The 26,072-nt window shown below is 43.5% G+C and overlaps 1 protein-coding gene across 1 annotated transcript in view; it reads right to left on the bottom strand.

Moving 5' to 3' along the window:
• The window catches only part of LARP1 (La ribonucleoprotein domain family member 1), a 51,284-nt gene that overhangs the window by 20,562 nt on the left and 4,650 nt on the right, over positions 1-26,072 (bottom strand). Inside the window, exons 2-11 of the mRNA XM_015417067.1 lie at positions 22,041-22,102; positions 17,272-17,337; positions 9,355-9,529; positions 7,842-7,973; positions 5,817-5,969; positions 4,772-4,934; positions 3,508-3,652; positions 2,957-3,131; positions 1,899-2,068; positions 1,044-1,397 (exon numbers count right to left, since the gene is read on the bottom strand). Coding sequence (XP_015272553.1) covers positions 1,044-1,397; positions 1,899-2,068; positions 2,957-3,131; positions 3,508-3,652; positions 4,772-4,934; positions 5,817-5,969; positions 7,842-7,973; positions 9,355-9,529; positions 17,272-17,337; positions 22,041-22,102 — 1,595 coding nt within the window. The remainder of the gene's footprint in view (positions 1-1,043; positions 1,398-1,898; positions 2,069-2,956; positions 3,132-3,507; positions 3,653-4,771; positions 4,935-5,816; positions 5,970-7,841; positions 7,974-9,354; positions 9,530-17,271; positions 17,338-22,040; positions 22,103-26,072) is intronic.

Here is a 26,072-nt window from a genome sequence, read left to right as displayed (position 1 = left end):
TATGAGGTAGGACGCAGAAGAAGTGTCAGAGAGTTGGGAAGACCAAATTCCTCACTAAGTAGGTAAAATATTTTCCACCAAAAATTTCAGCTCCACTCAGATGCAGCACTTGGTGCTGTATTCCTCTCTTCCCTACTTGTCATGCTCTGTGACACCCAGCTTCTAACTCAGAGGCCGGTGCTGTGCCATGCAAAAGTCAGGCCATTTGTCCAAAGCTCCTAGCCCCTTGAGATGGCTCAATTTTTGAAGATTTTAATGCAGACCACACTGAAGACTCCCCGGAGGCTTGGAAAAGAAGGGACTGCCAACCCATGTGACATTTTAGTGGGTGGTGGAAGAGAAGAATTAAAGATGCTGTAACCATAGGGCTAGCAGAAGTGAACAGAACATGCCTGTTTGTAATATCACAATGTTGGAGTGCAGATGCCTGCCCATATTCAAGCACAACCTTTCTGCAGCATTATGCAGAAAGATGTCCTCCACAAGGAAAAGCAGGTGTCATAAATTTTAGCTATGTTTCAGCAACTGGCACAGCCCCTTTTATACCTCTAGTTCCCCCCTGCCCAAACAGGGATAAGCCCGTACATGCAGCTTTATACAAACAGGGCTTCAAGCCATGCCTCAGTGTGGGAAGGTTTAAGCAAACAACATGAAAAGAAAGTCCTAAATACAAGTGCTTTGGAGGAAGAAGCGATGGAAAGTGAAAGCAACGAGGTAGCAAACTGTTATTTGATTAGTGTGTGGCTTTGACTCCCCCTTGATTTCTTGCTTTGCAGTCACATTATGGTTTCTGAATACTGTGTTTGTTTGTTTTTTAAGTTGTTGTTGTAGTAGTCCTAGTGGATCTTCTTGGTTTTGTATTTTGTTTTCAATTGTATTCAGTGATTATACACATGAATTGTATACTGTTGTGAACCACTTTAGGCACATGTCTCTAAAGCAATAAGACAAATATTTTAACAATAAGCACACACACCCTGCCTACACCCAGCACAGATCACACCTGTTTTTGTTCGTGCTAAAATAGTAGTCCTGGTTCTCACCTTTATCTGAGAGTACTCTGGCTCAAACTGCTCTGTCCACAGGTCCTGTTCGTAGTAATAAAGTCCATCATTGATCACCTTGGCCAACTCTGAGCTCATCTTGGCCCTGGATGTGTGGTTGCCTGTTCTATCTCCCCCTGGGTGCCGGCGGAGATAAGGTGGTGTCTGTGTCACAATCAAAATCTTATTCACATCCCTGTCATCAATCTCATAGTCTGAATCCTCATCTGACCAATCAGTGAAAGTGTTTTTACGGCCATCCATCTGTTCCATTTCCTCATCAAACAGGAAGTCCAGTTCTTCCGGTTCATCCTGGTCCTTTTGTTTCTGAGGCATCTTGGATTCTTCTGGTTTCTGGAATCAAACATGTAACACTGTAAAAGTCAACGGGGACACTGATCACAGGAAACCAAGTAGGGTCTGAAACAGCAAAAAACTTACAGACGGTGAGGTTTCAGGCTGAGACTCAAGATAAAAGTCAATGCCTAACAAACTAAGCATAACCTGACAACATAAAGCCCACATTATCCCCAGTTAATCTTATGTCATACTATATTCATTGACCCTCCAAGAAACATGAAAGAGTAGAAACCTTATACTCATGTGAAATCAAAGCTTAGACAGGTGGGCCAACAGACTATTATTTCTGACAAGACAGTAGTGCTTTGATTCTTAACTAATGCAGAGATGGATCATACTCCCTACTAGCATTCTTAATACAACCTATGTTTAAGACAAAAAAAGATCACCATGAACTTTCTAGAAACTTCATATTTTTGCCCAGTGCTAAACATTATGTCCATTTGAAAATCTGGTCTCCTGAAGAACGACAGACAACATAATTCTATTGGCTACCTTGGGTCTAGCTGGGGAAGGCCTAGGCCTCTTCTTCACTTCAATCCATGTCTCTGAGTCCAAGTCTGGCAGGCTGGCAGAAAGGCCTTTGGGCATTGTCTTCAGATTACTAACTTCTTCTGTTTTGGTTGGCACAGGGCTGGCAGAACGGGGAGACCCAGGTGCAGATTCTGTAACATGTATTTCAGTAAAATGTAAATGTTGGCACATGTAGGCAAGTACTCTTTGCAGGTGCTAAGAAAGAGTAGCTTCATATTGTGAATAACACATATCTAGCTAGTAGAGGCACATGCTCCTGAGTAGAGATGTTTCCCCTCCCCCAAGCCACACACACATTTTAATAGCGCTTAATATGTATTAATTTATAAAGGACAAAGTGTAGATTGTATCCTGTTAGCTTTTCATGGCATTTCATTTTTTTTGGGGAGAACCCTGGTTCATTAGGGTTTCAGACACATTTCCCTTCTATCAGCAGAGTCTTCCATTTCTTTGCAACCAAGGACACTAGAAACACACTAAGAAAAATTGGTAAACTGACAGCAACACACTCATAAACTGGAGTGTGGGACTTTTCATGGTATTGTTCAGTTAGGATCCCAGGACTAGAAGCTTTCCATGCCACCACACATTGAAGTCTTTCTTCTAAAGAATCTGCTGTTTGCTGCACTGAGATTATCCACCATCTGCACCACTGGATGGTGACAAATAGGGAGAACCAACCATTTTTAATGCTGTGAAACAGCAGATATTCATGGTGACGGCTAACAAGACATCCTGTTCAGTAACTGCTATTCATCACACAGTACATTATGGCATCATAAGAACATTCATACAAAGAATGTTCAGACAAGATAGTTTTTAGCAGAGGCCAGAGACTATGGATTGAACAGGACAGACTCTACTTTCTTTCCTGAAACAATGACTGTCATACCATTTCCAAATGTTGGAAAAGACAATGGATTCCTGGCCCCCAAACTAATTAACAAAGTAAGTTATCTCACTTGAACAGAGGAGCAGATTATTCACGTATCAGATTAGATTATTCTATCAGTACTGACCTGTCTCCTTTTGGAAGCTCTGTCTGGGCACAAACTCTGGGCAATTGATGAGTTGAGAAAAGTCAGTTTGTGCATAGTCTGTCATGGGAGGTCCAGGTAAAGGCCATTTCTCTGGTTCTTCCTTTCTTCTGATCTTCTGATCCACAATCTCTACCACTTTGCTGTCTTTCAGTGCCTGGAAAGACAAGCTCTATCTGTCAACATTGGTATACCGAAGCAGGGCCTGGTGTGCTGTCACAAATGCTGTGCAGCAGGGGTTTATTGTATACCACAGATAAGGTGCCCTTGGGAAAAGGGACGGGGAATGGAATAAGCGGAGAAAACTGAATACAAAAAGTAAAACCACTACTTCTACTGACAAACATTTAAAATCCCCCCCCCAATAAAAACATGGAGGACACAATTTCATAGGACATATTATGGACTAATTGATACTTCGACACTAATCCATTTGCTCACTTCCATCTCAGAGAAATACTAAGACAAGCCCAGACTGACAGCCTAATGTTGAACCCAAGAGATTCATAAAGGTACATGTAACAATCTCTTACCTTAATGATAAGGCCAACATCTGTAGTCAAGGCCTGTACTCGATGGAAACTGGCAATGAGGGTGATAGGAAGGAAACCTTCTGTGTCCATCTTCCGCCTCAGGAAAAAGTCTCGTTCCAAGTTGTCCACACTGAAGTAGTACTCTCTAAATACAATAAACCAGGGATGAGAACTAGAGACATGCTTCAGACCACAGCACACACCTATTGTTTGACAAGATAAGTGTACTTGGCCTTCTAGGAGCTTCATCAACTATCTATTAGTTCTTCCAACCAGGGCAAAATGACTCCTGGGGAAATATGAACTTTTTATTCTCACAGCATTCTTTGCTGAAAAGATCCCACTGGTACTGTTTAAGACACACTCGAAGGAATACCTTGATAAAATACATTCAGGTATACACAATGTGTTTATTTGAGTAAGAAAAACCATATCCTTCCTTGTCCTTTATGCCTTGTTTGCTGACCATGGCAACAGGTTGGCCACTGTGTGAAACGGAATGCTGGGCGAGATGGACCACTGATCTGATCCAGCAGAACACTCTCTACTTTCATTTACAGCCAGCCCAAATCCAAGGCTTCTGTATGCAATGTACAGGTAATTTTATTGCTATGGTTCACCATGGGCTTATATTTTTTGCTACTACTGTTTTTGCACACTAAGTTGCTCTTGATTCAGAAAAGTGGTATAAAGAATCTGAAAGAGAATTTCCAAGGCTACAACCATGAATCTCACTGTTCCAGGAAAAGAGCACTGTTCTACAACATGACAGACCGCATCCTCATGCTCTGGGTTAGGCACTGCCAGCTTCATAAACCTGGGACACTTTAGCCACAATGTGCTTGAGAAATGACACTTATGTCATTAGCCCATGTGAGAGAAGACAGTAAATCTTTCAGAAAAGGGTTGGACTCTGAACACACATGCTGCTTTTCAAAGGAAAAGATGGTATCTGATACCCTGCTGGCAGCCAATCTCCACAAATCACATCTACCAGTTTTAGAACTAATAGTAAGAGCAGAAAGGTGAGCAACCAACTTCTTCACCAATAGGCATTTTTGAGAACAGTGCAACCTCCACAAACAGATAAATATACCTTCACCACCCCTCTTCTCTTGAGTCAGGAACTACCATCTCTGACCTTACACAGAAATAACAAAACTGGCATCACAGAGGATGGTATGTTTCCAAGAGTGCAACAATTCTTGGCATTGAACCATAAGATAAAATATAACATATTTACAAGATCAGAATTTGTACATACATTTGCCGCTTGATATAGTCCTTGAGCAACTCTTGATCAACACTGTAGAGCTCAGTGCTGCTGATGTTGTCAAAGTAATAGGTGATGTTACTAGTGTATTTTTGAGCACGTGAGCCGTCGGAGCCATCAAATTTCCGGTAACCGTACTGATAATCAAAGTGAGCTGCAGAGAGAAAACACAGAAGGAGATTTTTCTAAGACCTCTTGATTATTTAAGGGCATCATTTTGTACTGAATAGCACAGATTCCACCATACACAACTTATGACAACCAGGTTTACACAATGTTGTGCAAGTTGGATTTAGGAGCTGGGCAAGGAAAGGCCCTTGAAGAAATTCAATTAATCCCATGTTGAGTGAAATTTGCACCCACAAACAGAGCAATCACTGTGGCAGTTGCACAGGACAAATTGGTTTTATTCAAGCACAGAAAACAAGGTCCAAATGGCCACTGCTGCCCTTATGCAAAGGCTCTGCATTCCGGGAATCTCCAAGCTTTTGGTTTATATATATAGTATTTCAGGAGCAGCTTTTTTCATTAAAAACATTCAGTTGTATTACTACCCACTTTCTAGCGGCATTGAACATCTGCTATAAGTTTACACTGACATAAAGAATTTTGTTATTCAATGGTACATTTATTTCAGTGATTCGAGTACAGCTATGCTAATGAGAGTTACAATTCAGGGAAACAAAGATCCACTCAATGACATACCTGCTGTGAGGTTAACTTTGTTGCCTGCTAGCTCTCTACATGAAGCAGTGTAGTATAGTCATTATAGTGCTTGACTAGGGCTCAGAAGCCATGTATGCATCCACATTTGCCATAAAAATTACTGGGTGCCATTGGGCCAGTCATTCTCTCTGTTTAACCTACCTCAAAAGATTACTGCAAGGATAAACAGTGAAAAGAGTAGCACAGTCAGCTCCCTGAGCACCATGAAGAAAGGGTGGGATAAAAATGCACATGTGGCACCAACAAAACGTCAACTATTAAAAAAAAGAAAAAGTGTGGCATACAAACATATTGATGTCCTTATACGTACAGCGAGTACCTCCTCTTCCTCTTCCTCTCCCCCGTCCCCGACCACGGCCTCTACCCCTGAAGGCACCACGCACAGCTGCCCCCTCACTTTTGACACTGGAAGTTTCATCATGATCAGGCCAATTCCGTTCATGCTTGTTATCCAGATGCCAACCTGGAAGAGAATTGGACACAAAAGGTGTCAAGAGATGAAAACAACCTTACAGCTACGAAGAGACACGCTTAAAAATCTGTGCTGGTGAAAACCATCTCCCCCCATTCTCATTGTGCAGTTTATTACCAAAGTTTCGCCAAAGAGTAAGCTAGATGGCATGTGGCACAAAGGCAGCAGTGGAGGCCAAAGGAGGCTCCACTTACTGGGCAAAAGGCAGCAGATGCTCCAGGATTGGGGGGGGGGGATCTCATGAGAAGACAGTAGCAGCCCTATGCAAACCCAATTGGACAAGGCAAGGAAGGGGTTGTTCAGGGTGGTGAAAACCAGGGAGGATTGTGAGGCACTCCAAAGGGATCTGTCAAGGATGGGCAAGTGGGCGTCAATATGGCAAATGGGGTTCAGTGTGGCCAAGTTCAAGGTGATGCACATTGGAGCCAAAAATCCTAAATATAAATACACATTGATGGGGTCTGAACTGGCAGAGACTGATCAAGAGAGAGATCTTGGAATCGTAGTAGATAACTCACTGAAAATGTCAAGACTGTGTGTGACTGCAATTAAAAAGGCCAATGCTATGCTGGGGATTATTAGGAAGGGTATTGAAAACAGATCAGCCAATATCATAATGCCCCTATATAAATCAATGGTGCGACCTCATTTGGAATACTGTGTGCAGTTCTGGTCACTACACCTTAAAAAGGATATTATAGCTTTGGGAAAAGTGCAGAAAAGGGCAACTCGAATGATAAAAGGGTTGGAACACTTTCCCTATGAGGAAAGGTTAAAGCGCTTAGGGCTCTTTAGCTTGGAGAAACGATGACTGAGGGGGAGACATGATTGAGGTTTATAAGATTATGCATGGGACAGAGCAGGTCGAGAAAGAGGTACTTTTCTCCCTTTCTCACAATACAAGAACTCATGGGCACTCATGGAGCAGAGGTCCATCAGTGGCTATTAGCCACAAGGTATAGATAGGGACTCTGGGGCAAGTGATGCTCTGTCTTCTTGGTGCTTGGGGGGGTCAACAGTGGGAGGGCTTCTAATGTCCTGGACCCACTGGTGGACCTCCTGATGGCACCTGGTATTTCTGGCCACTGTGTGACACAGAGTGTTGGACTGGATGGGCCTTTGGCCTGATCCAATATTGGCGTCTCTTATGTTTAAGAGAGAAACAAGGCTCTGAGAAGAGGGTGGTGGTGATGGGCTTGACCAGCAGGGGCAGAGCCCCAGGGCTAAAAAGGGCAATGTCAAAAGGGGGGGCGGCCAAGAATGCACACTGGCTGAGGAAGCGCATAAGGCAGAAAAAGGAACCGAGCTGGAGCCTGGGGAAAGATAAGGCTACCCAACTGGGATAGGCCTGGTGGAAATGCCTCAAGGCAGAGGCACAGCTCAGCACCCTGAGGTCTGAAAGGCAGAAATGGGCAGATGAACGGAACTGTGCTTGTGAGAGCTGGAGCCTGGGGAAAGATAAGGCTACCAAACTGGGATAGGCCTGTACTTGTGAAGAAGTCTGTGTGGACTTTGCTGCAGCCAATAAAAAGGCAATTGAGGAACAATGTTGTGTCTGGTGAGTCTCTGCTGACTATGGAAGTCAACCACGATCTCCCAATGCCACCTGGCGGGGGAGGCACATGGTGTTACATTAAATTCATAAGATCTCTTAAACTCAGTTGGCAATACAATTTTTCTAGAAGTAGTAACCTCTGTCAGCAGGGTACATTTATCTACTGGCAACATATCCCACTGCTAACCTGTGGAGAGGGGACTTGAGTCTGCAAAGAGCTATGCGTGCCCTGGAAGAACAGGTCAAACAAACAAAAACAAAGTCCTGCTTTTCTTTTTAAATCACCTGAAAATGCATCCTACCCATACCTTTTGATTCATTACGGTTGTTAGAAGGCTGCCGGTGCTGCTCATTCTGTCTGTTGTTGCGAGAAGCGGTATTGTCCCTTGGCACCTCAGACTTCATGTCTATTTGCAAGGGAACCCACTTATGCCTGTTGCCTGCAAGAAACAACAGGCTGGCCATTACAAAGGTTCACAAGGAAGCAAAAACATTTAGCCTACGCAAAACCAATCTACTTTCCCCCCATACTACAAAAACAATACAACTGTCTTTCTCATTAAGAGCATTTCCCAGCAAATGCATTCCCTAAACTTGTCTGGAAGATCTTCCTCTCCAGCAAATAATACTTCATAAAAATGTATGCCAGGTCAGGTCTATACAGTCCAGGACTGGATGTCAAAGAACCACTTCAAGTATTCCAAAGACATGAGGAAGAAGGAGCACCTTGGCCTTACATGATCTGAAAGATTGAGATCTGGATTGACTTTCTCCCCACCCCCATGATTGAGGCATGGAAGTATGAGGAGAAGAGGTAGGTCACCCTGTCAGGTTTTCTAGAACACCACATGCAGCTCAGCACTGAGATGGTATCCTGAAACAGGCAGTGCTGGTTTTGTGCAGTGGTAAGAGTGCCAGGCTAGGCCTTGGGAGGCCAAAGTTCAAATCCACTCAACCTTGAAGTGCAGTGAGTGGCCTTGGGTCATTTGTTCTCTTCTCAAGCTATCCAGCCTCACTCACTGGTTACGTGAATAAAATGGAGAAGAGGAGAGAACCATTTAAACTACTCAGCACTGGAGGAAGAGTAGGTTAAAATCTGACTGATAGACTGCACAGAGACACAGAAATCTCACAGAGACTGCACTTCCCTTTCCCGTTCTTTTTTGGATTTTAATGAAAAGGTTCTTTCTATTGCTATTGCTCCATTATTTCTAATTTTAAAAAATTTCCATGAAGTAGAAACCTCACACTGGCTGCCCCGGATTCGCAAGGTAGACAATTCAAAGTGCCGGTCCTTACTTTTGAGATTCTGAACGGAGCACCTTTTCCCTCCTCCCATACTATCCAGTTGGCCAGTTAAGATACAAGCCCTCCTTCATGCCACTGCCTGCAGAAGTGAGACGGATGGGGACCAGAGGAAGGCCTTTTTCAGTGGGCACACATCACCTGTGAATGCCTTCCCAGATCTTACTTTATGGTTTTAGGAGGTAGGGCTAAACATTTCTTTTCCCCTGGTCCTTTAACTAAGAGTGTGATCTTTTTAACTGCTATTATAACTGCCTTCTAGCTTGAGGACTGTTATCAGGATCATTCAGGCTGAAAATAAGTTTTATGCTCTGGGGTTTTAATAGTTTATTAATTGTAATGTTCTTTTAATGACTTATCTGGCTTTGTTTTGTGAGCTGCCTAAAGCTCGTTTCTGAAGAGAAAGCATATATTTTTAAAAAATAAAGATCGAACAAGTGACTGCCAAAGCATCATCACACTTCAGTTCTTCAAGATTCTAGTGATTTTTCAGCCTTCCAAAGCATCCCATCTTACCCTTCTTCTTCTGAGCTGATTTCTGGTTGTCATCATCTCCATTCTTCTCTTCTCCAGATTCATCTGACCTGGTTTTCATGTTCTCTTTGCCATCACTTCCTTCCCCTTTCTCCTGTTCCTTCATGTTCTTTTTAATAGGCAGCTTCCGGATGGCTTGGGGTTTATGTGCCAATTGCTAGAAATGCAAAGTCAGAGATATGCAAGGTAGAGGATCACACCAGTGGTTCAGCAAACTGGAGTCACAAACTAGCAAAGGAATATAAGCACAACTAGGTAAAGCTTGCCCCCTCTGTTGCTCATCATCAGTTATACACCTATCCCAAGAAAAGATTGATTCATTGAGCTTCCAGTGCCAAGAATGATCTGTTGTTTTCAGGAGAGATCCAGTTCATAAGCAACAGGTGATCGATACAGCAAGGATTGATGTCTAAGAAGTTATTATACAATTATATAGCCACATCATGTTTCCAAGCAGAAGGGATAGCAGCAGGACCTCAGCATTACAGAAACAAGATCTCTGCAATGATTTCTATTTCAACTCAGGCGCCTGACAAAGCCATGCTTGGTGAATGAAAACAGGGCAAGACATCAGTTCCATAGGACGGGCTGGCTGACTAGAGGCCACTGAAAAGCTGGGAAGCTACTGCCAAAGGGAAGGGAAATCCAGAAATAGAACTGCTCTCTTCTGTCCCTCTTTGCACCCACAATAAAGTCTAATAGCACCCACAATAAGCCAAGTGCAATACACTGGCTCACAAAGCTGCACTTCACAATGACCACACCACTTCCTTTATCCCCCTTGTGAAAGTAACCCCAGCCTCACCCAAATGCTTGGCAAATTTACCTTGCATGCTGTGGTTCACAGTGGCCAGTTTTAAAATGGGCTCCAGGCTGCTGTCCCAGAATAGCACCGCTGACTGCTAGGAAGCATGGTGGGCAGGGAAACCCTAAAAGGAAATCCTCTGCCTAGGACCTGTAATGAGCTATTCCTGGCTTTCTCCTAAGCAGAGACATAGCACCCCCAAAAACTGTTGTTCAGGCTGAATTCTCAGCTCTATGGCGGCAGAGAAACTGCAGGCTCTGGACCACAGCATGAATCCAGCAGCTCTCACATGGTTTAGACAAGCTTGTTTGAACACATCAGTAGTACTTCCTATATAACCCTAATGGAAAATGCACAACTTTCATTTCTGTCTTTTGACATAACAGCAAAACTCTGCAGAGAGCTACTGGTAGGAACGCAAACCACTAACAATTTATGTAAAAGTGGACTCTGGAATGATACAATGACTTTAACTTATCTTAATTCAATATGTAACATACTCGTTAGAGATCAAATTAAGGCTTTGTTTTGGGATGCTCAGATAGGATAGCAAGCCCCCAAGTGTCCAACAGGACAAGTTCATATGACGAGTAGCTCTCAATAAATCCTAACTATATAAAGAATAAGGCTCGATGGGTACAGAGGTGCCAGAACAGCAAGGGCCTCTAGTGGCGGTTTCTCTTCATAACATTTCAGCAAATTGCCAGCTTGTGCTCAGCTGTAAAATACAGGGAGGGTCTTTACAACTAGGATTAGTGACTTATTTTTTTCCTCAGGCCTCATTCCTGATGCTTCCAAAACTCCCCTACCAATGGGGGAAGTAAAGAACAGGGGGAGAAAAGAGCAAAAAAACCCCATGCCTACCTTTACAAAAAGGGTTTGAAGCACACTAGAAGGTTCAGAATGTGTTAGAACAGCAATGCACAACATATAGAGCATGACCAACCCCCCCCCCCGTTTCTGGCGACTCAGCAGGTGTTACTGCCCTCTGTGACCCTGACTGGACATAAGTAGAAATAGGGGCCACTTCAGTGATATGAGAGTATCCCAATGAAGCAACCCGGCAAGAGACAAGTCTCAGGCAAGCTCCTAAGAGGCACAGATGCCTGGAATGACTGGCAAGACAGCTCCATTAGCTGTCATGCTCCCACAAGAGTTCCAATTGTGCTTATGAGGTTTGCCATGCTTTATTTATTTATTTTTTTAAAGCCAGGAGGTGGCTTCTGGGAATGATTCCAAGCATGAAATCTTCACTCCTCTTCCAGGTATGGAGGAGACGGATTTAGGATCCTAGACATGGTGAGGAGAAAGGCAGTGTTTTAAATAAATAAGGCCCCGGTCACATGAGAGGTTTTGGGCCGGGAGAGGGACGGATCGGGGGCGCAGCAAACGGGCGCGATCCTACAGCAACATCTGGGAAGCGTGGCGCGCCCGTTCCCGATCCGGCCCTTCCACCCAAAACCCCGCATCAAAATAAACCAACCTACAGGGGATCCGACGGATCCCCTGAGCCGCGGCGTCTCTATTTTGGTGCAGCTTTTAAAAGCCGCACTTTGCCCGGTTTTTTTTCCTGCTGTGTGGCAGGGACCTAAGACACCCATCTTGCTGCTATGCCCACTGAGAGCCTGGTAGGTACAATTGCTGGCTCTTTTTATGAGGCTTGGAGACAGCTTGGTCTGTTTATCTTTCTGGCCTTGATTTCTGATGTACATCCTCATGATGTACCAAACCATAACAATAACATAGTTATTGTTTAAGTGTTGCCAAATCCTCAGAATCCCAAACTTTGAGACTTATGAGGTGGGGTATAATAATGTCATTGGTAGGGATGGTTGAATACCTGCTGGTTTGGCTCACATTCTGTTTGGCAGTGGCTAGCAAGGAGCCAATTTGTCAGCAGACAGTTCATTGACCCATTCATGGCTGTCTGACAGGCCACTTCACAGTATTACTTTCTAGCAGCGCAGCACAGCATAACTGGCTTTTCGCACAGTCATTTTTCCTGCTGCAATCCCAGGGGCTTTTTTAAAAAAACTGGCAATTGCTACTCTGTGCTAAAACCATTACTAAAATGATTGCAGCAACAGATAACGCACAATAGCAATTACCATCCCCCCCCTTAAAAGCACAAGATAGCAAGGGGAAAATGCAGGGTCAATGGTCACTTGGTGTGGATACAGCCACAGACCGTTAAATCAGTCACAAATCATATAATCAGTCATAAATGTTACATTTAAAAAAATCTTACCCAGTGTTCATCTAAGTAGTCCTTAATGATATACCAGCTACCAACCTATTTGGATTGGCAGCACTGTACACATATGACAGTTTTGAAAAAAAGTTGATGCAAATCTGTATGCCAGGCATGAGAGTTGTTCAGTGCAAACCAAAAACTGGGGGATGGGCTCACACATAATCAATGCATTTGAATACACCAAGTCTGACTGTTGAACATGCTCAACAACACAAAATGCGTAGCCCCTCTAATAATTGGACAAGGCCTGATTATGTATACTTTCACATTGCAGCCTGCTTAGTTTCAATCAAGGTTGATTCTGGCTCATGCAGTTGTTCAAGATGCATACCCATGAGTTAGATCAAAGACTTGGGTCAAGATGAGGACACAGAAGAAACTGACAATGCCCTTTAATGCCCTTCACTTTACACAATGCTGGAAAGCCAATATCAGAACACCATCCAAAGGACATTTGGCTTCTTTCCCTTCTGCACTGAACAGAAACATGCACCAGTGAATACTTAGCAATGGAGACTTTCAGTAACAAAAAATGACTGCCCATTAAACAAAAATGTTATTCTTTAACCTGCACTGAAACTGATTTACCATATTTCAGAAAGATTTCAGTAAGCAGGCAACAGTACCTCCACAACCTACAGAGGAAATAGTTTTAATGCCAATTTTTCCTTTAACTCTTTTCTTCTTTTAAAATTAAGAAATAATCTCGGTCAGATCCCAATGCGTAGATTTTTAGGTGGGAAAAACCCTCTTTTCTGCTGGTTCAAATAATATGCATATACTTTGCACAATGAGTGGGCAAGACATTCATCCTTATGCACAATCACAACAAGATTTGTAAGAAGCAAAGCCACTTAGGAGTATAAAAACTACAAAACTGTGTATGAGAATGCTTTTATGATTGTGGAGACATCTTTTGACACAGTGCTGCCCTTGCAGCTTTTTGGACATCTGATTCCACACTGAAAATATTTAGCCATCATTGATTTAAAAATTTCCATGTAAGGGAGTAACGTAAACAGATAATGTGGGGTCTGTGCTGCCACTGAAGAAAATGAGCTATACCTGCACAGAACTCATACTGGAGATGAATACATTATATTCTTAAGTTTGTCCTTATTAGCATCCAGAAGAGACTTTATACTTTAGCAGTGCACAACAAAGCAGAGGACACAAAATATGGATCTGAAAGAAGCACCTTAAGGGTTGGCTCAGGTACCAGTTTCCTGATTGGGAGCAACTGGCTCCCAAAAGCATAATTAAACCACTCGAAGAGAACACTGCCTGTTTTCTTTGCAACTACATGTCTATGGGTAAGTCAAACTGAAGAGGAAAGTGGTCTGGATGAGTATGAATTCTATTCAAAGAAGAGGGACAAAATACTCTGGAGAGGAGGGAAAGGAAAAGCAACAGAGGAGAACAATGATTGTTAAGTTCAGTGATGAAATTTATGTATCCTGGGAAAACATGGAAATCATTTCTTTATTGCTATCTGAATGATTCTGTAGAAGTCTGTAAACAAACTCTAGTTCCTCTAGACTAGAGTGTACAGCAATGTCATAGTCAGTATACAATTTTCACCAGATCTTGTGTAAGCTAGCTTTAAAATTCTGTAATTTTTTTTACTATAAAAGGAGGCAATTATGTTTTAAAAGGCTTAGATTTATAAAAAGCAATTCTCTAAAGCAGCAAAGTGAAAGGGGGGGAGAGAGAGTGTCTCTGGGGAAAAAGTACTGACTTGAATCCAGTAATACGCAACCAGAAGCAAAAATGGACTTAGCACAGCTCTGCTTATGCAAGATCTTCTGCAACATCAAGTGCTTTCCACCCTATATATTATAGTGCCAAGAAATTGGTTGCATAAGATCTTGTGCAAGTAGAAATGAGAATAGGGATACAATAATTCTGACTTAGTGCAAGTGGCTACCACAATCTTTTTCTTGGGTTTTCAACTTGCGCTAAAGATCTGGTGTGACTGGAAATTCTACTCTGGATCCAGCCCATTAAGTCCGGGGTCCCCAACCTTTTTGAGCCTGTGGGTACATTTGGAATTCTGACACGGCATGGTGGGCACAGCAACAAAATGGCTGCCACAGCTGTGCTACGGTAACAGATGCTATCAAAGCAACATTTTTTTAAAAAAACACTGAACTGCCAATCAAATCTCCAACAGTTAATCAGAAGTCTGGCTGGGCAAGAGCCCTACCTGGCCCCACTCACTTCCTAAAAACACTTGGCAAGTGCCAGAAAAGAGGTCAGAGGACACCATGGTGCCCATGGGCACCACGTTGGGGACCCCTGCATTAAATTACCTGAAGAACTACTGGTCTCCCCGTTCCTTTAACATCACTCCCTTCTTTTGCCAGAAAGGTTGAAGGGAGATTGAGTTCTCACCCTCTAGTTCCCCCTCTAGCCTTCAAAATCCCCACAACCAAAGCAGCACTGAAGGCAATGGGAATGCCTATCCTTGAACACAAATTTTCCAGAACCAACCGTGGAATCCTAAGCAGATATGATAACCATCCTTCAAGTACTTGAAGTGCTGTCATATAGAGGATGTGCATGGAGTTCTTTTCTGTTGCCCCAGAAGGTCGGACCAGAACCAATGGGTTTTAATTAAATCAGAAGTATTTTTGGCTAAATATTAGGAAGAACTTCCTGACAGTTAGAGTGGTTCCTCAGTGGAACAGGCTTCCTCGGGAGGTGGTGGGCTCTCCTTCTTTGGAGGTTTTCAAACAGAGGCTAGATGGCCATCTGACAGCACTGCTGATTCTGTAAACTTAGGCAGGTCATGAGAGGGAGGGCGGGAAGGGTTGCCTCAGTGCTTAGTTCTTGTGGCCCTTTCTTACATGCCCAGGGAAATGCTGATCGCTATTTTGGGGTCAGGAAGCAATTTTTCTGCAGGTCAGTTTGGCTGGAGATCCTGGAGGGGTTTTTTTGTCATCTTCTGGGTGTGGAACAGGGTTCACTGGGGGTGTGGGGAGGTATTTGTGAATTTCCTGCAAGGGGGTTGGACTAGATGACCCTGGAGGTCCCTTCCAACTCTATGATTCTATGATTTTTCCAAGCCCATTAGCTTCAAAGGACTTGGAAAGATGTTAATACTGCTAAGGATTGCCCTGCCAATCTCAAATACAACTAGCACAGTGGAATGAACAGAAGCAAGGCTATGTAGTGTTCATAGTTCCCTCTAAGCTGTGCTAGGGGGTGCTGGCGCACAAAATTTTTAACAGCCAGCTCAGAGAATTTTTGTTTCAGCCCACAGATACTGCTTCAGCCCACTCGAAACAATGGAGGATGGGAGCCCCTCCTTCTGGGGCCCACAGAATTGGACCCACTGGCTCCAATCCTGTTGAAACTTGGGGAGATTTTTGAAGAGAGGCTCCAGCAGCTATGCTGCAAATTTGGTGCCTCCACCTATAAAAACAACCCACCCCCCCGAGCCCCAGATACCCTCAGATCAATTATAGCCTATGAAATGATGGTCCCCATAGGTTACAATCAAGTTGGAATTTTTTTTGCATGCCCCTATTATGCTTTTCAGTATGATTTGTAAACTGCCTTGAGTCACAGGGAAAAGTGGGGAATAAATATGTAAATAAATAAGTAGTTTGGGTGGGTTGATAACATTTAAGCAACTACCTGTTTTTTTAGGTTAGGCAGGGTTCTGACTGTGATTGTTCCTGAAGAAGTGAGCAGTGACTCATGAAAGCTCATACCCTGCCACATATTTTGTTAGTCTTTAAAGTGCTATAAGACTCTTGCTCTTTTCTACTGTTCCTCTCTGTTATACTTGACCTGTAATGCTGGTTGTCATATTTCACTAAAAAAAACACAAAGCAGACTGCAAGTGTCCCCGCCCTCCCCTCAAGTGCTGGTATGCTTTCTAAGGCTCAGCACAGGGTGGCGGTCTGAGGCCAGGCAATACTTCCTCTAAGCTTGTGAGCAAAAATTCTACTTTGTGGGCGACTGGCATTAAAGTTGGAAGCGAGCAATTTGGCTACTGCATAAAAGTTTGCTCTGGAGCCATCCTTCCTGAGCTAAGACAAAAATGTCTGAGCCGGAGGCTAAAAAACTGTGAGCTAGCTCACACTAACTCAGCTTAGAGGGAACACTGAGGCCAGGTCTACCAATATAGTGGACTGGGGCAGGTAGACCTGTTCTCCAGAGGTCAAGTTACCAATATAGTGGAAAGGGGTGGGTAGATCTGTCCTCCAGAGGACAGGTCTACAAATATAGTGGAAAGGGGTGGGTAAGACCTGACGATTCTGTTTTCTCTTATAATGTTTAAATTATTCTTAAAATATAGTTTAAATATATCTTAAAATAATTTATTCTGAGATTTTTACAAGGTTATGGAAGTAATCTTCTAAAGAACTAATTTACATGATAGTCAAATCTAGACTCGCTCACAACTGTAATGCTACTAGGGGTTTTTTTGCTCACAAGGTAGAATTTGTGCTGACAACACTTTGGAGCTTAGAGGGAACATTGGTAGTGTTTATCCTGGGGTACTGCAGAGATATAATCAGCCAGTTTATTTCCCATGAATACAGTCTCCCCTACAGAAACAAGACGAAAAACATGCATCTGCATACAGCATATAAATAAGGGTGTTTGTGGCAGTGCCAGGGTATTGTAAAATTACACACTGTGAATACAAAACTGACAGCATTGTGGTAAACCATTTGTCTGAACAGGAGAGCGAATGCAGGTATCCCCTAGGCCCATGCAACTTCTTGATTTTGTATGGGACATTCTGCTTTCTTGAGTCTCATTCTTGCACACACATAACCACAGAACAAAAGCTTCTTTCTTCTCAAGTCAAAATGTTTTTTACCTGGACGCTCTTGTGAGCTATTTCTCCTGGTGTTGGCCAGTTCGTGGCATCCCCAAAGTCACCAACCTAACAATATAAGCAGAGACATCCATATCAACAGAAAGTATCATGTAGCAGCAGCAGCAGCTTCCTGGTTGTAAAATTAACACAATATTTTGCTGTATGGGAACTTTCGCATTTTTGTTTGGAGGTTAAACTAAGCTAGGCTTGCCAAGTCCCCCCAGGGGCGGGGAAACTGCTGCACCAGAGGCCCGTTCCCTGCTGCTGGCGAAGCGCGCCCCGGGGGGAACCCCACCCCGGGGGCCACGGTCATCCGAGGGAAAACTCTATGGTTTTCCCTCGGATGGTCGTGGCCCCACCCCCAGCGTGCCCGGCGTCGTCACGTCACTTCTGGGAAACGTGTGTGCGGCACGCGTGCATTTTAGACGCCAGACGGGAGTCCCCCGCTCCAGAGGAATTTACACTTGGCAACCCTAAACTAAGCACTTATTACTTCTGTCCCTCACAGCAATCATGAATATTATTTCAGATGTGAAATGCTATTAGAGTGTACACTGAATGCGCACAGCTTGTTTCTAAGGTGCTCTTGACAACCCATTAACCATTTGACTCAGTGGCATTAAGTACTAGGCAGATTAATTTTTGATTGTGCTAATTAGCTTATTGTCTTTTAATTTCTTACAGTATCTGTCCACATGGGTAGAAAATCAAGCACACTTAATTTGCCTTCTTTATATTTTTGCTCTGTGTAAGAAATATCTATTGCTCAAAGTCTGCCATTCAAACTATAGTAACTTTCTCACAATCTTCCAGCCTGTAATTTTCAGTATAAGATTTTGTCTACAGTCTTGCAGGTTTCTACTTTTTCCTAGGTGGAAAGGGTATAAATATTTTAATAAATACTGGTAATTGTTGTTCTTTAAAATGTCATAAAAGAAGAATCTTAAGACAAGGAGTTTGTGAAAAACACCTGGAATTTTTTAAAAAAATTCTTTTTCTAAACACACTGCCACCTAGTGAACAAAATATTTGTTTACACTAGCAGCAGTTTCAACCTCGTGCTTTGAACTATAATGCAGAAACCAAGAAGTCTGAAGTTTAAGTGACACAGCAGGAACCCCCTACACATGGTAAAGGGAATCAAGGGCCAATTCTAATTGGCTTAGTTTATAGCTGAGATATTTCATCCTTAGTAAGGGCACTGTGTTGAATCTCACAATCCATCAATGGAACAGGTTGAGAGCTGCACATCTTACCAGCCTTCCCTTCCCACTCAGCAGCCTTTTCCAGCCCTGGAGGAGTTGATTCCTGGATCTGCAAGATCTGCATGGATTATCAGCCACACCCATACATAATATGCAGAAAAGAGGGATTCTGTCCCCTTCCCACTACAGTCTCCTGGCCCCCAGAGCAATTACTCCAATTACACCATACAGTAGGACAGGACTACTGCAAGGAAGGGGAAATAACATCAGGGAAGGTCTGCAATCCTTCTACTGGATCCAAACCAGTGAATTGCTCTGAAGAACTAATATGAGACCCAAGGACAGCAGCTCTATATATTTCAAGAAGTGATAAAATGTCATGCCTTGCATATGAAGGCTTTTTTTTTTTTTGTAACGTGGGTAATATGTGCATACTGCATGAATACAGATGTGGGGTGGAAAATCACCTGTGGAAAATGTTAGGGAGCTTTATTTTTCCGTGGACTATTTTCTGTTTCTAAATACATGATTTCATACAATTCATAGCTATAATGAATAGATGCCATTATTATTAGCCAACATTAGTTAACTTAATGACGCTTGGCAGTTTCAAAATTGTAATTGATATTTTTCAGATTATTATGCCTACAAATTCTGCGAAAATGTACTTGTATGTTTTTAATGATTTGTAAAGGGGAGAGGGAATAAAACCATAAATACAAGAAACCATTTTTTAAAAAAATCAAGTTATGAAATCACCTGACTGATTGTGCAGATCAAATCAAAACCAAAGCTAAAATTCTTTTTAATATGCCTCCCCTTGCCTGGTAGAACGAATACTGTAATCATCAATCTAATACAGAACTAACAAGTAATACAAGTGATGAGTTCCACAGAGGCCACTGGGGCATGAGAGTTAAGGTCTGTTGAAAAAGATTAACAGACAGGACAACCACACCCACAGCATATCATGCACAGTTCTCTAAATGTGCTGAAATTAGTGTGTCAGTTTTTGACACAGTCATCTTTTTTCTTAAATTTAAAAATGTTAGGGAAATACCTGTCATTAAAAAAAATACTGGTATTATTTCCACATAGAGCATTGAATGTGTTTGAATGTAACATTAAAACCACAATCACATGTTTGTTGCTACTGGGAAGTAAAACTAACAATGAAGTACCTTTTCAATTTTGTTTACTAAAAAAGTCAAAATAAATATGCTGAGTCAGATCACACTATATTCGGGGGTTGTTGTTAGCGATTCTATGGGCTAGCTCTCTCCACGTTTTCCGGTCATGTACTGTTTCTTTGAGTTGTCCCATGCTCAGGGGACTGATTCATATTTTTTTCTGGAAAAACTACCTCACTGCATACATTTATGGCAGTTCTACCTTCACTGGATGCTCTGGAAGTGCTAAAAGTGAGTCTTCAAGTCACTTTGCTTCATCATGTAGAATCACCTTGAGCTACAATTCTTTTCTTTTTTTGGCTGGTGAGTCACAGCTGAGTTATGGCAACCCATGGAGTTTTCAAGGCAAGAGAAGTTTAGAGGTGGTTTGCCACAGCCTGCCTCTGCCACCCAACCCTGGACTTCCTTGGGTGGTCTCCCATTCAAATGCTAACCAGAGCTGACTCTGCTTAGGTAAGATACAATTTATTCATGCAAAATGTTTGCTTGAACAAATAAATTCAACTTCATTCTGTTTATGTGGATTTCAAGGAAGGAGGAAAGCAAAAACAAGGATTGGTGTTATTTTCCCAATAATTTGGGAAGGAAGAAATGCAGCCACATTACAGGCTTTAAAAAAGAGGATCAAACAGCAAGTAAATGATGTTCTCAGAGGGCAAGGGCACTTAGATGATGTTGCACAAAAGACTGTTCTCAGGTAAAATTTTCATCTCCTTCCTTGTCCATAACATGGCAATACTTGTTTTGCTTGCTTAACTGACTGGATGACATTAACAGTCACTAGTCTTCATCCATGTCCAACCAATGTTTCTTACTGCATTATTGCCACTACATTTCCATACCACAACACAACCCATGCCTAGAAATACTGGCTGCAGACATGGACAGGTTTCTTTCAGCAAACTTAACCTTGAACGAGGGCCATTAACTTGGCAGGGTCCTTGTTTAGATGTGTACACTTCTACCCCAAACATGTGACTTCTATAAGCAAGCTGTGGAAAGGCTTCACTTCACAATGCTCCAAGACAGACCAAAGTTGCACCATCTGGAAAAGGACCAGGAACTGTGGTTCCAGGGCTTGCTGACACCAGTGTTTCCTCCAAGCTGAGTTAGTGTGAGCTAGCTCACAGTTTTTTAGCCTCCGGCTCACACATTTTTGTCTTCGCTCAGGAAGGATGGCTCCCGTGTGAACCAATTTATGCCGTAGCCAAATCGCTCACTGACAATTTTAATGCCAGTAGCTCACAAAGTAGAATTTTTGCTCACAAGACTCCACAGCTTAGAGGGAGGATTGGCTGACACATCTACATCTCAGGGATTCTGCAAAGCAGACAATCATGATAATACTGATGGGTTAGTATGCACAGTAGTTCAGGTGTTAATTCTGGAGAGGATGATTACACTGTGCCAGCATAAGAAAACAATACATTTTATACTAGTACCAATGTATGTCCCCCTATCAAACAGAAAGCTAGAGTGACACAGAAGAACATATTCCAAAAAGTGTCAATTTTATTCTTTAGCTTTTCATTTTGACAGGGTCACTCTTCTAGACCCAGCCTTGCTGATGGACAAACAGCGGGGCTGTTGCTAGGAGTACCTTCTTTCAATTACATCCAACTCATAAGCTGACCCCTTATTTAGATTCTGCTAACCTGGCCACACTGATCCACACTACTGTGACCACCAGTCTGGACTACTATAACACTATATGCAGAGCTGTCCATTCAAATGCAACAAATGCAACAGCAAGACTACAGTCTATGATCAAACCCTTGGAACACATAACTCCAGAGCTCTGTCAACTACAGTGAACTGGACCCAGAAGCAAATACATAACCAAAGTGCTGGTATACCTTTTACACAAAGCCGAGGGACTTTATACTTATCAAATACATTTAGGAAGGTGTGGAAGCCAGTTTTATTCTAGAGAACATTTGTTAACAGATATACATTTTTGTAGACTGGTCTGTATTTCATTTTTAAAAAAAATCTCTAATTTGTATTTTTTTAACTTACTGTCTTTTTAATTTGTCCTTTTTTTGGCTGGACTGTTATCTTTTTTGTCCCTGCAACCTGGTGCTACATTATTACTTGCCTTGAGTCTGAGCAGATAAGGTGGGGTATAAGTGTTTTAAATAGATCAATGAAAGAGTTCCCCTGAGAACCCAAAGGAACACAACATATGTCTAACTTCTGTGAGAGCAAACTGTGCCCTAACAGTTTTCAACAACAGGCCCTTTTTGATACACAATACTTTATAAATGTAGACTCCTACGGTTCATATAAATATCACTGGGAAAATCCAAAACACAGCAGTGTCTTAAAGTTCTTTCTTAACTAAGATTGACATTAATAAAGCCACAGTACATACTTTGCTTCCTTTCCGCTGTCTTGGATTCGCCGCTTTCACCACCTTGGCTGGGGTTGAATGCTCTGATGAGAAAAGGGTGGGGGAGAGAAAAAGGAGGAAAAGCCAACCATTAATATTCTAATCACTGAAGTACAATTACACTAGCTGTGAACAGAAACATACACCTGTTCATTCCTATTGTATAATTTCATGCAACCACATGCAACATTTCCTCTACTCCAAAGACTGAATAAGATAGCATTTTGAAGAATCTCATTTCACTAGTAAAATCACCAAAACAGAGACTGTAAATCTTTACAGATATTGTATGCAAACCAACTGCTGATTATAAACTGACAAGTCAACTGGGCTTTCCTCTTTTTCCCAGACACAGAACTAGCAGCATTTCAGCCAAAACCTGACCACAAAGCCAATTAGAGAGAGTACCCCAATTACATCTCTTAGTTTTATTGCCAGTTTCAGGAAAGTTCTGTTTGTGAACTTACCCTACTAAATAAGATATTTCGCTTTGCTCACAGAAAAGAATACAGTTCTCAATGTTATAAAGTGTAATTTGATATCCAAATATGTGGAAAGACCTATCGTGGCTAATTGTTCAAATAACAGACTCTTGTTTACTGCAAAATTTGTGTTTTCTGTTTTCAGCTGTTATTCTCAAGTATAATGATCTATTTTCAATATTACTTATAGAAGACATGTATACATTTAAATGCCATTAATATACTAGAGAACAATTTTATATGCTAAGCTGGAAGTGAAGCATTTTATGTTGTTAAAGCAGTAAAGTAACTTTGAGATTGATAGGATAAGCATCATCATCTATACATCTTTTAGTGATGTGTAGCCCCCAATCTGTGGATACCAAAATCCATAGATCGGGGCCAACAGATGATAAACAGATAGAACTGCAAACTTGGGAGACTCCCCTGATTTGTAGGAAAATCTGAAAAGGTTTTAAAAAGTCATTGGAGGGTTTAAATTCCCCCTAAAATCATACGTGTTGTCTGTACATGCACAGAAAACGCTCCTACCCTCATTGTTGGACGTGGCATTTTCACTGACTCAGGGAGAAGAAACCTTAGCGGGTGCGGTGGCTGGGAGCCATGTAGGGCTTGCTGCTGTGGTCACTGATGGGAGAAGCCCTGGCAAACCAGGCAGTTGGGAGCCGTGCAGGGCTTGCTGTCACTGACGGTGAGGGGGAGAATCCTCAGTGGGTCTGACAGCCAGGAACCTCATGGTGCTTGACAGTGTCATTATTTGGGGGGGGGGGGACCTCAGTGGGCCTGGCAACTGGGAGTTGTGCAGGACTTGCTGCTGCTGTCATCAACAATGGGAGGGAAGAGGGCTTGGTGGCCTGGAGCCATGTGGTGCTTGCCACCATTTACACGGGAGCCACGACAAGCCCAGTGGCTAGGAGCCATGCAGAAACTGTTGACTGGAGGAGGGAGCCTTGATGAGCCCAGTGATTGACAGCTACGTGGGGCTCACCAGCATGATCACTGGTGAGGGGGAGAAGCCTTGGTGGGCTCGCTGGCTGGGAACTGAGCAGGGCTCACTGGGATCGCAGAGGGGAGGAAGCTAGGCATGGCAGCAGTGATAACATAAAGATAAGACGTGTAATGGATGCCCCCACTAACACTATGAGCCCCTACTTATCTATATACTATTAGCCATGTGTGGCCCCCATCTGCAGATACCCAAATCTGTGTACAGGGGCCACACGGATGCTAGATTTTTCAGCAACCTTGGGGAACTCACCAGGTCTGCAGAAATATCTGAAATGTCAAAAAAAAGAAAGAAAATAATTTAAATCCTCTGAAAAGTTTCCTTTCTACCTGAACATGGTGGAGCTTGGGAGTCATGGCGGGGCTGGTGATGACAGCAGCAGTGGCAAAGCAGCCCGAGGGTGGTGATAGGCCTGGCAGTGGCTGCCAGAGAGCCCGGGAGCTGTGCAGCAGTGGCAGCAATGCCAAAAGCGGTTGCTGGAGAGCCTGGGGGCTGCAGTGGCAGCAAAGATCCCAGGGACTGTGTCAGGCCAGGTGGCAGCTACCGGAGCACCTGGGGGCTGTCCTGAGCAGTGGTTGCCAGAGAGTCCGGGGGCCCACACAGTAGTCACTGCAGAAGAGCCCAGGGGCTGCGCCAGTTTCAGCGAGAAAGCAGGAAAGGAAGATGGGCTCCCCCCACAAGTCCTGCAGGCGTCCACCTATCTATATACTATTAGCTATGTGTGGCCCCCATCTATGGACAGATATATCTGTGGATTGGGGCCACATGGAGGCTAAACAGATTTTTCAGCAAATGTGGGGCACTCCACAGGTCTGCATAAAAATCTGATAATTAAAAAAAAAAAAACCACAGTGGAGTTTAAATCCCCAGAAAAGTAAAGTACCTTGAGCAGTCAGTGGGGAAACAGAGGAGCAACACTGGGTTCAGTGGTGGCAGCGCAGCCAGGCAAGCATCACTGGGCCTGGTGTCATTGGCCACACAGCCTGAGAGCCCAGCAGAAGCTGCTCCCGCCCAGCCTGGTGGTAGTTGACAGTTGTGGCAGAGGAGGCTGGCAGCTACAATGAGCTCGGCTACAGTGTTGGAGGAGGCTGGCAACTGAATTAGGCCTGACCATGGTAGCAGAGGAGGCCAGCATGCTGAGCCCATTCGCAGCAGGTGAGGACACCAGGCTCAATAGTTGGTGGGAGGAGGGATTCATCTCCTCATGCGTATCGTGGATCACCTGTCAGAACCCACAGCCAACAACATAGTACACGCTTTCATGAAAGGTAATACTTTATTGAAGAGCTATAGATGCCTTAACATAGGCGCTGTTAAGAATGACGGCTGCCCATGGGGCACAATAGGATAAAGGGTATTTGTATGCACCCCCCCACTGCCCTGGCCGCACGCAGGAGATAGAGCTTCGGCCGTTTAGTGCTGAAGCTGGGAACGAAACGGTTCCCAAGAAAACCAGACATCAACATCACCACCTGCAATACTTAGAGATAAGTGTCGTAGCAGCAAAGAAGCACATAAGGAATGCAAAGGCAATTAGAAGAGAATGAACCTCCCCACCCCCATGACAGCATAGCTGACATCACCACTGGTATATTCTAATGGCTGAGTCAGCCAAAGCTGAGGATACTTAAATCTGGAGACTGGACGTATGAACAGACAAGATAGATCTTTGTGCTAACCTGAAAAAACACATTCGTGGCATAAAAAAATGTCATTGGGAGTTTTAAAAAAACCACCTAAATGACAAAAAGGAGTACATGTAGCTTTAAGAAACACATCCCCTCAGTGGCCATTGCTAAGCAAGCAAAACAGGTTATTTTTTGCCAGTAAAAGGGAGGGAGAAAGGGAGGGCCTTTCCCCAGGAATATTTTGGGCTTTGTGGCAGAACTCACTGGGGTCAGGCTCAGCTGCAAGGATTGGGCAACCAACATGCATGACTTGCCTAGGCCATGCTGCTTGTTACTTTCAACACCAGCCCCCCAATGCGGTGCAGTGGTTACAGTTTCAGACTAGAACCTCAAATTTCCATTCTGCTGTGGGAACTCACAGGGAGACCTTTGGGGCAGTTCCACATTCTCAACCTAATTTACCTCACAAACGGGGGGGGGGGGAGGGCCATTGAGGGCACCTGAATGAAACACAGGCTGCTGGGCCCACACAAAAGGGTCAATCTGGTCAAGGTGAGGCAGATGGTGGCACCAGGCTGGCCGGGCCCCAGGAGAGAAAGACAGTGGTGCCCAGCTGAGTTGGGTGAAAGGTGAAGCAAGGCAGAGGGTGGTGCCCAGCTCCATGTGAGGTGAGGTGAGGTGAGGCAAGACAGAGGGCAGCACTTGGCTAAGCCCCAAACAAGCTGAAGCAGAGGGCTGTCCCCAGCCTTCTTGAGCCCCATAAGAGGCAAAGGAGATGACAGTGCCTGGCCCATTCAAGGGCCACAGTTTTCCTGAGTGGAGGATGCAAGGGGTAGGGAAGGGCAGAAAACTGAAGATGGGGAGGTCGGAGATAAAGGTAGGTCAGTTGGCAATCCTA

This window comes from Gekko japonicus, unplaced genomic scaffold (genome assembly GCF_001447785.1).
Source record: "Gekko japonicus isolate JY-2015 unplaced genomic scaffold, Gekko_japonicus_V1.1 scaffold746, whole genome shotgun sequence".
Classification (NCBI taxonomy): domain Eukaryota; kingdom Metazoa; phylum Chordata; class Lepidosauria; order Squamata; family Gekkonidae; genus Gekko; species Gekko japonicus.
This window is presented reverse-complemented; position numbering and strand designations above follow the sequence as displayed.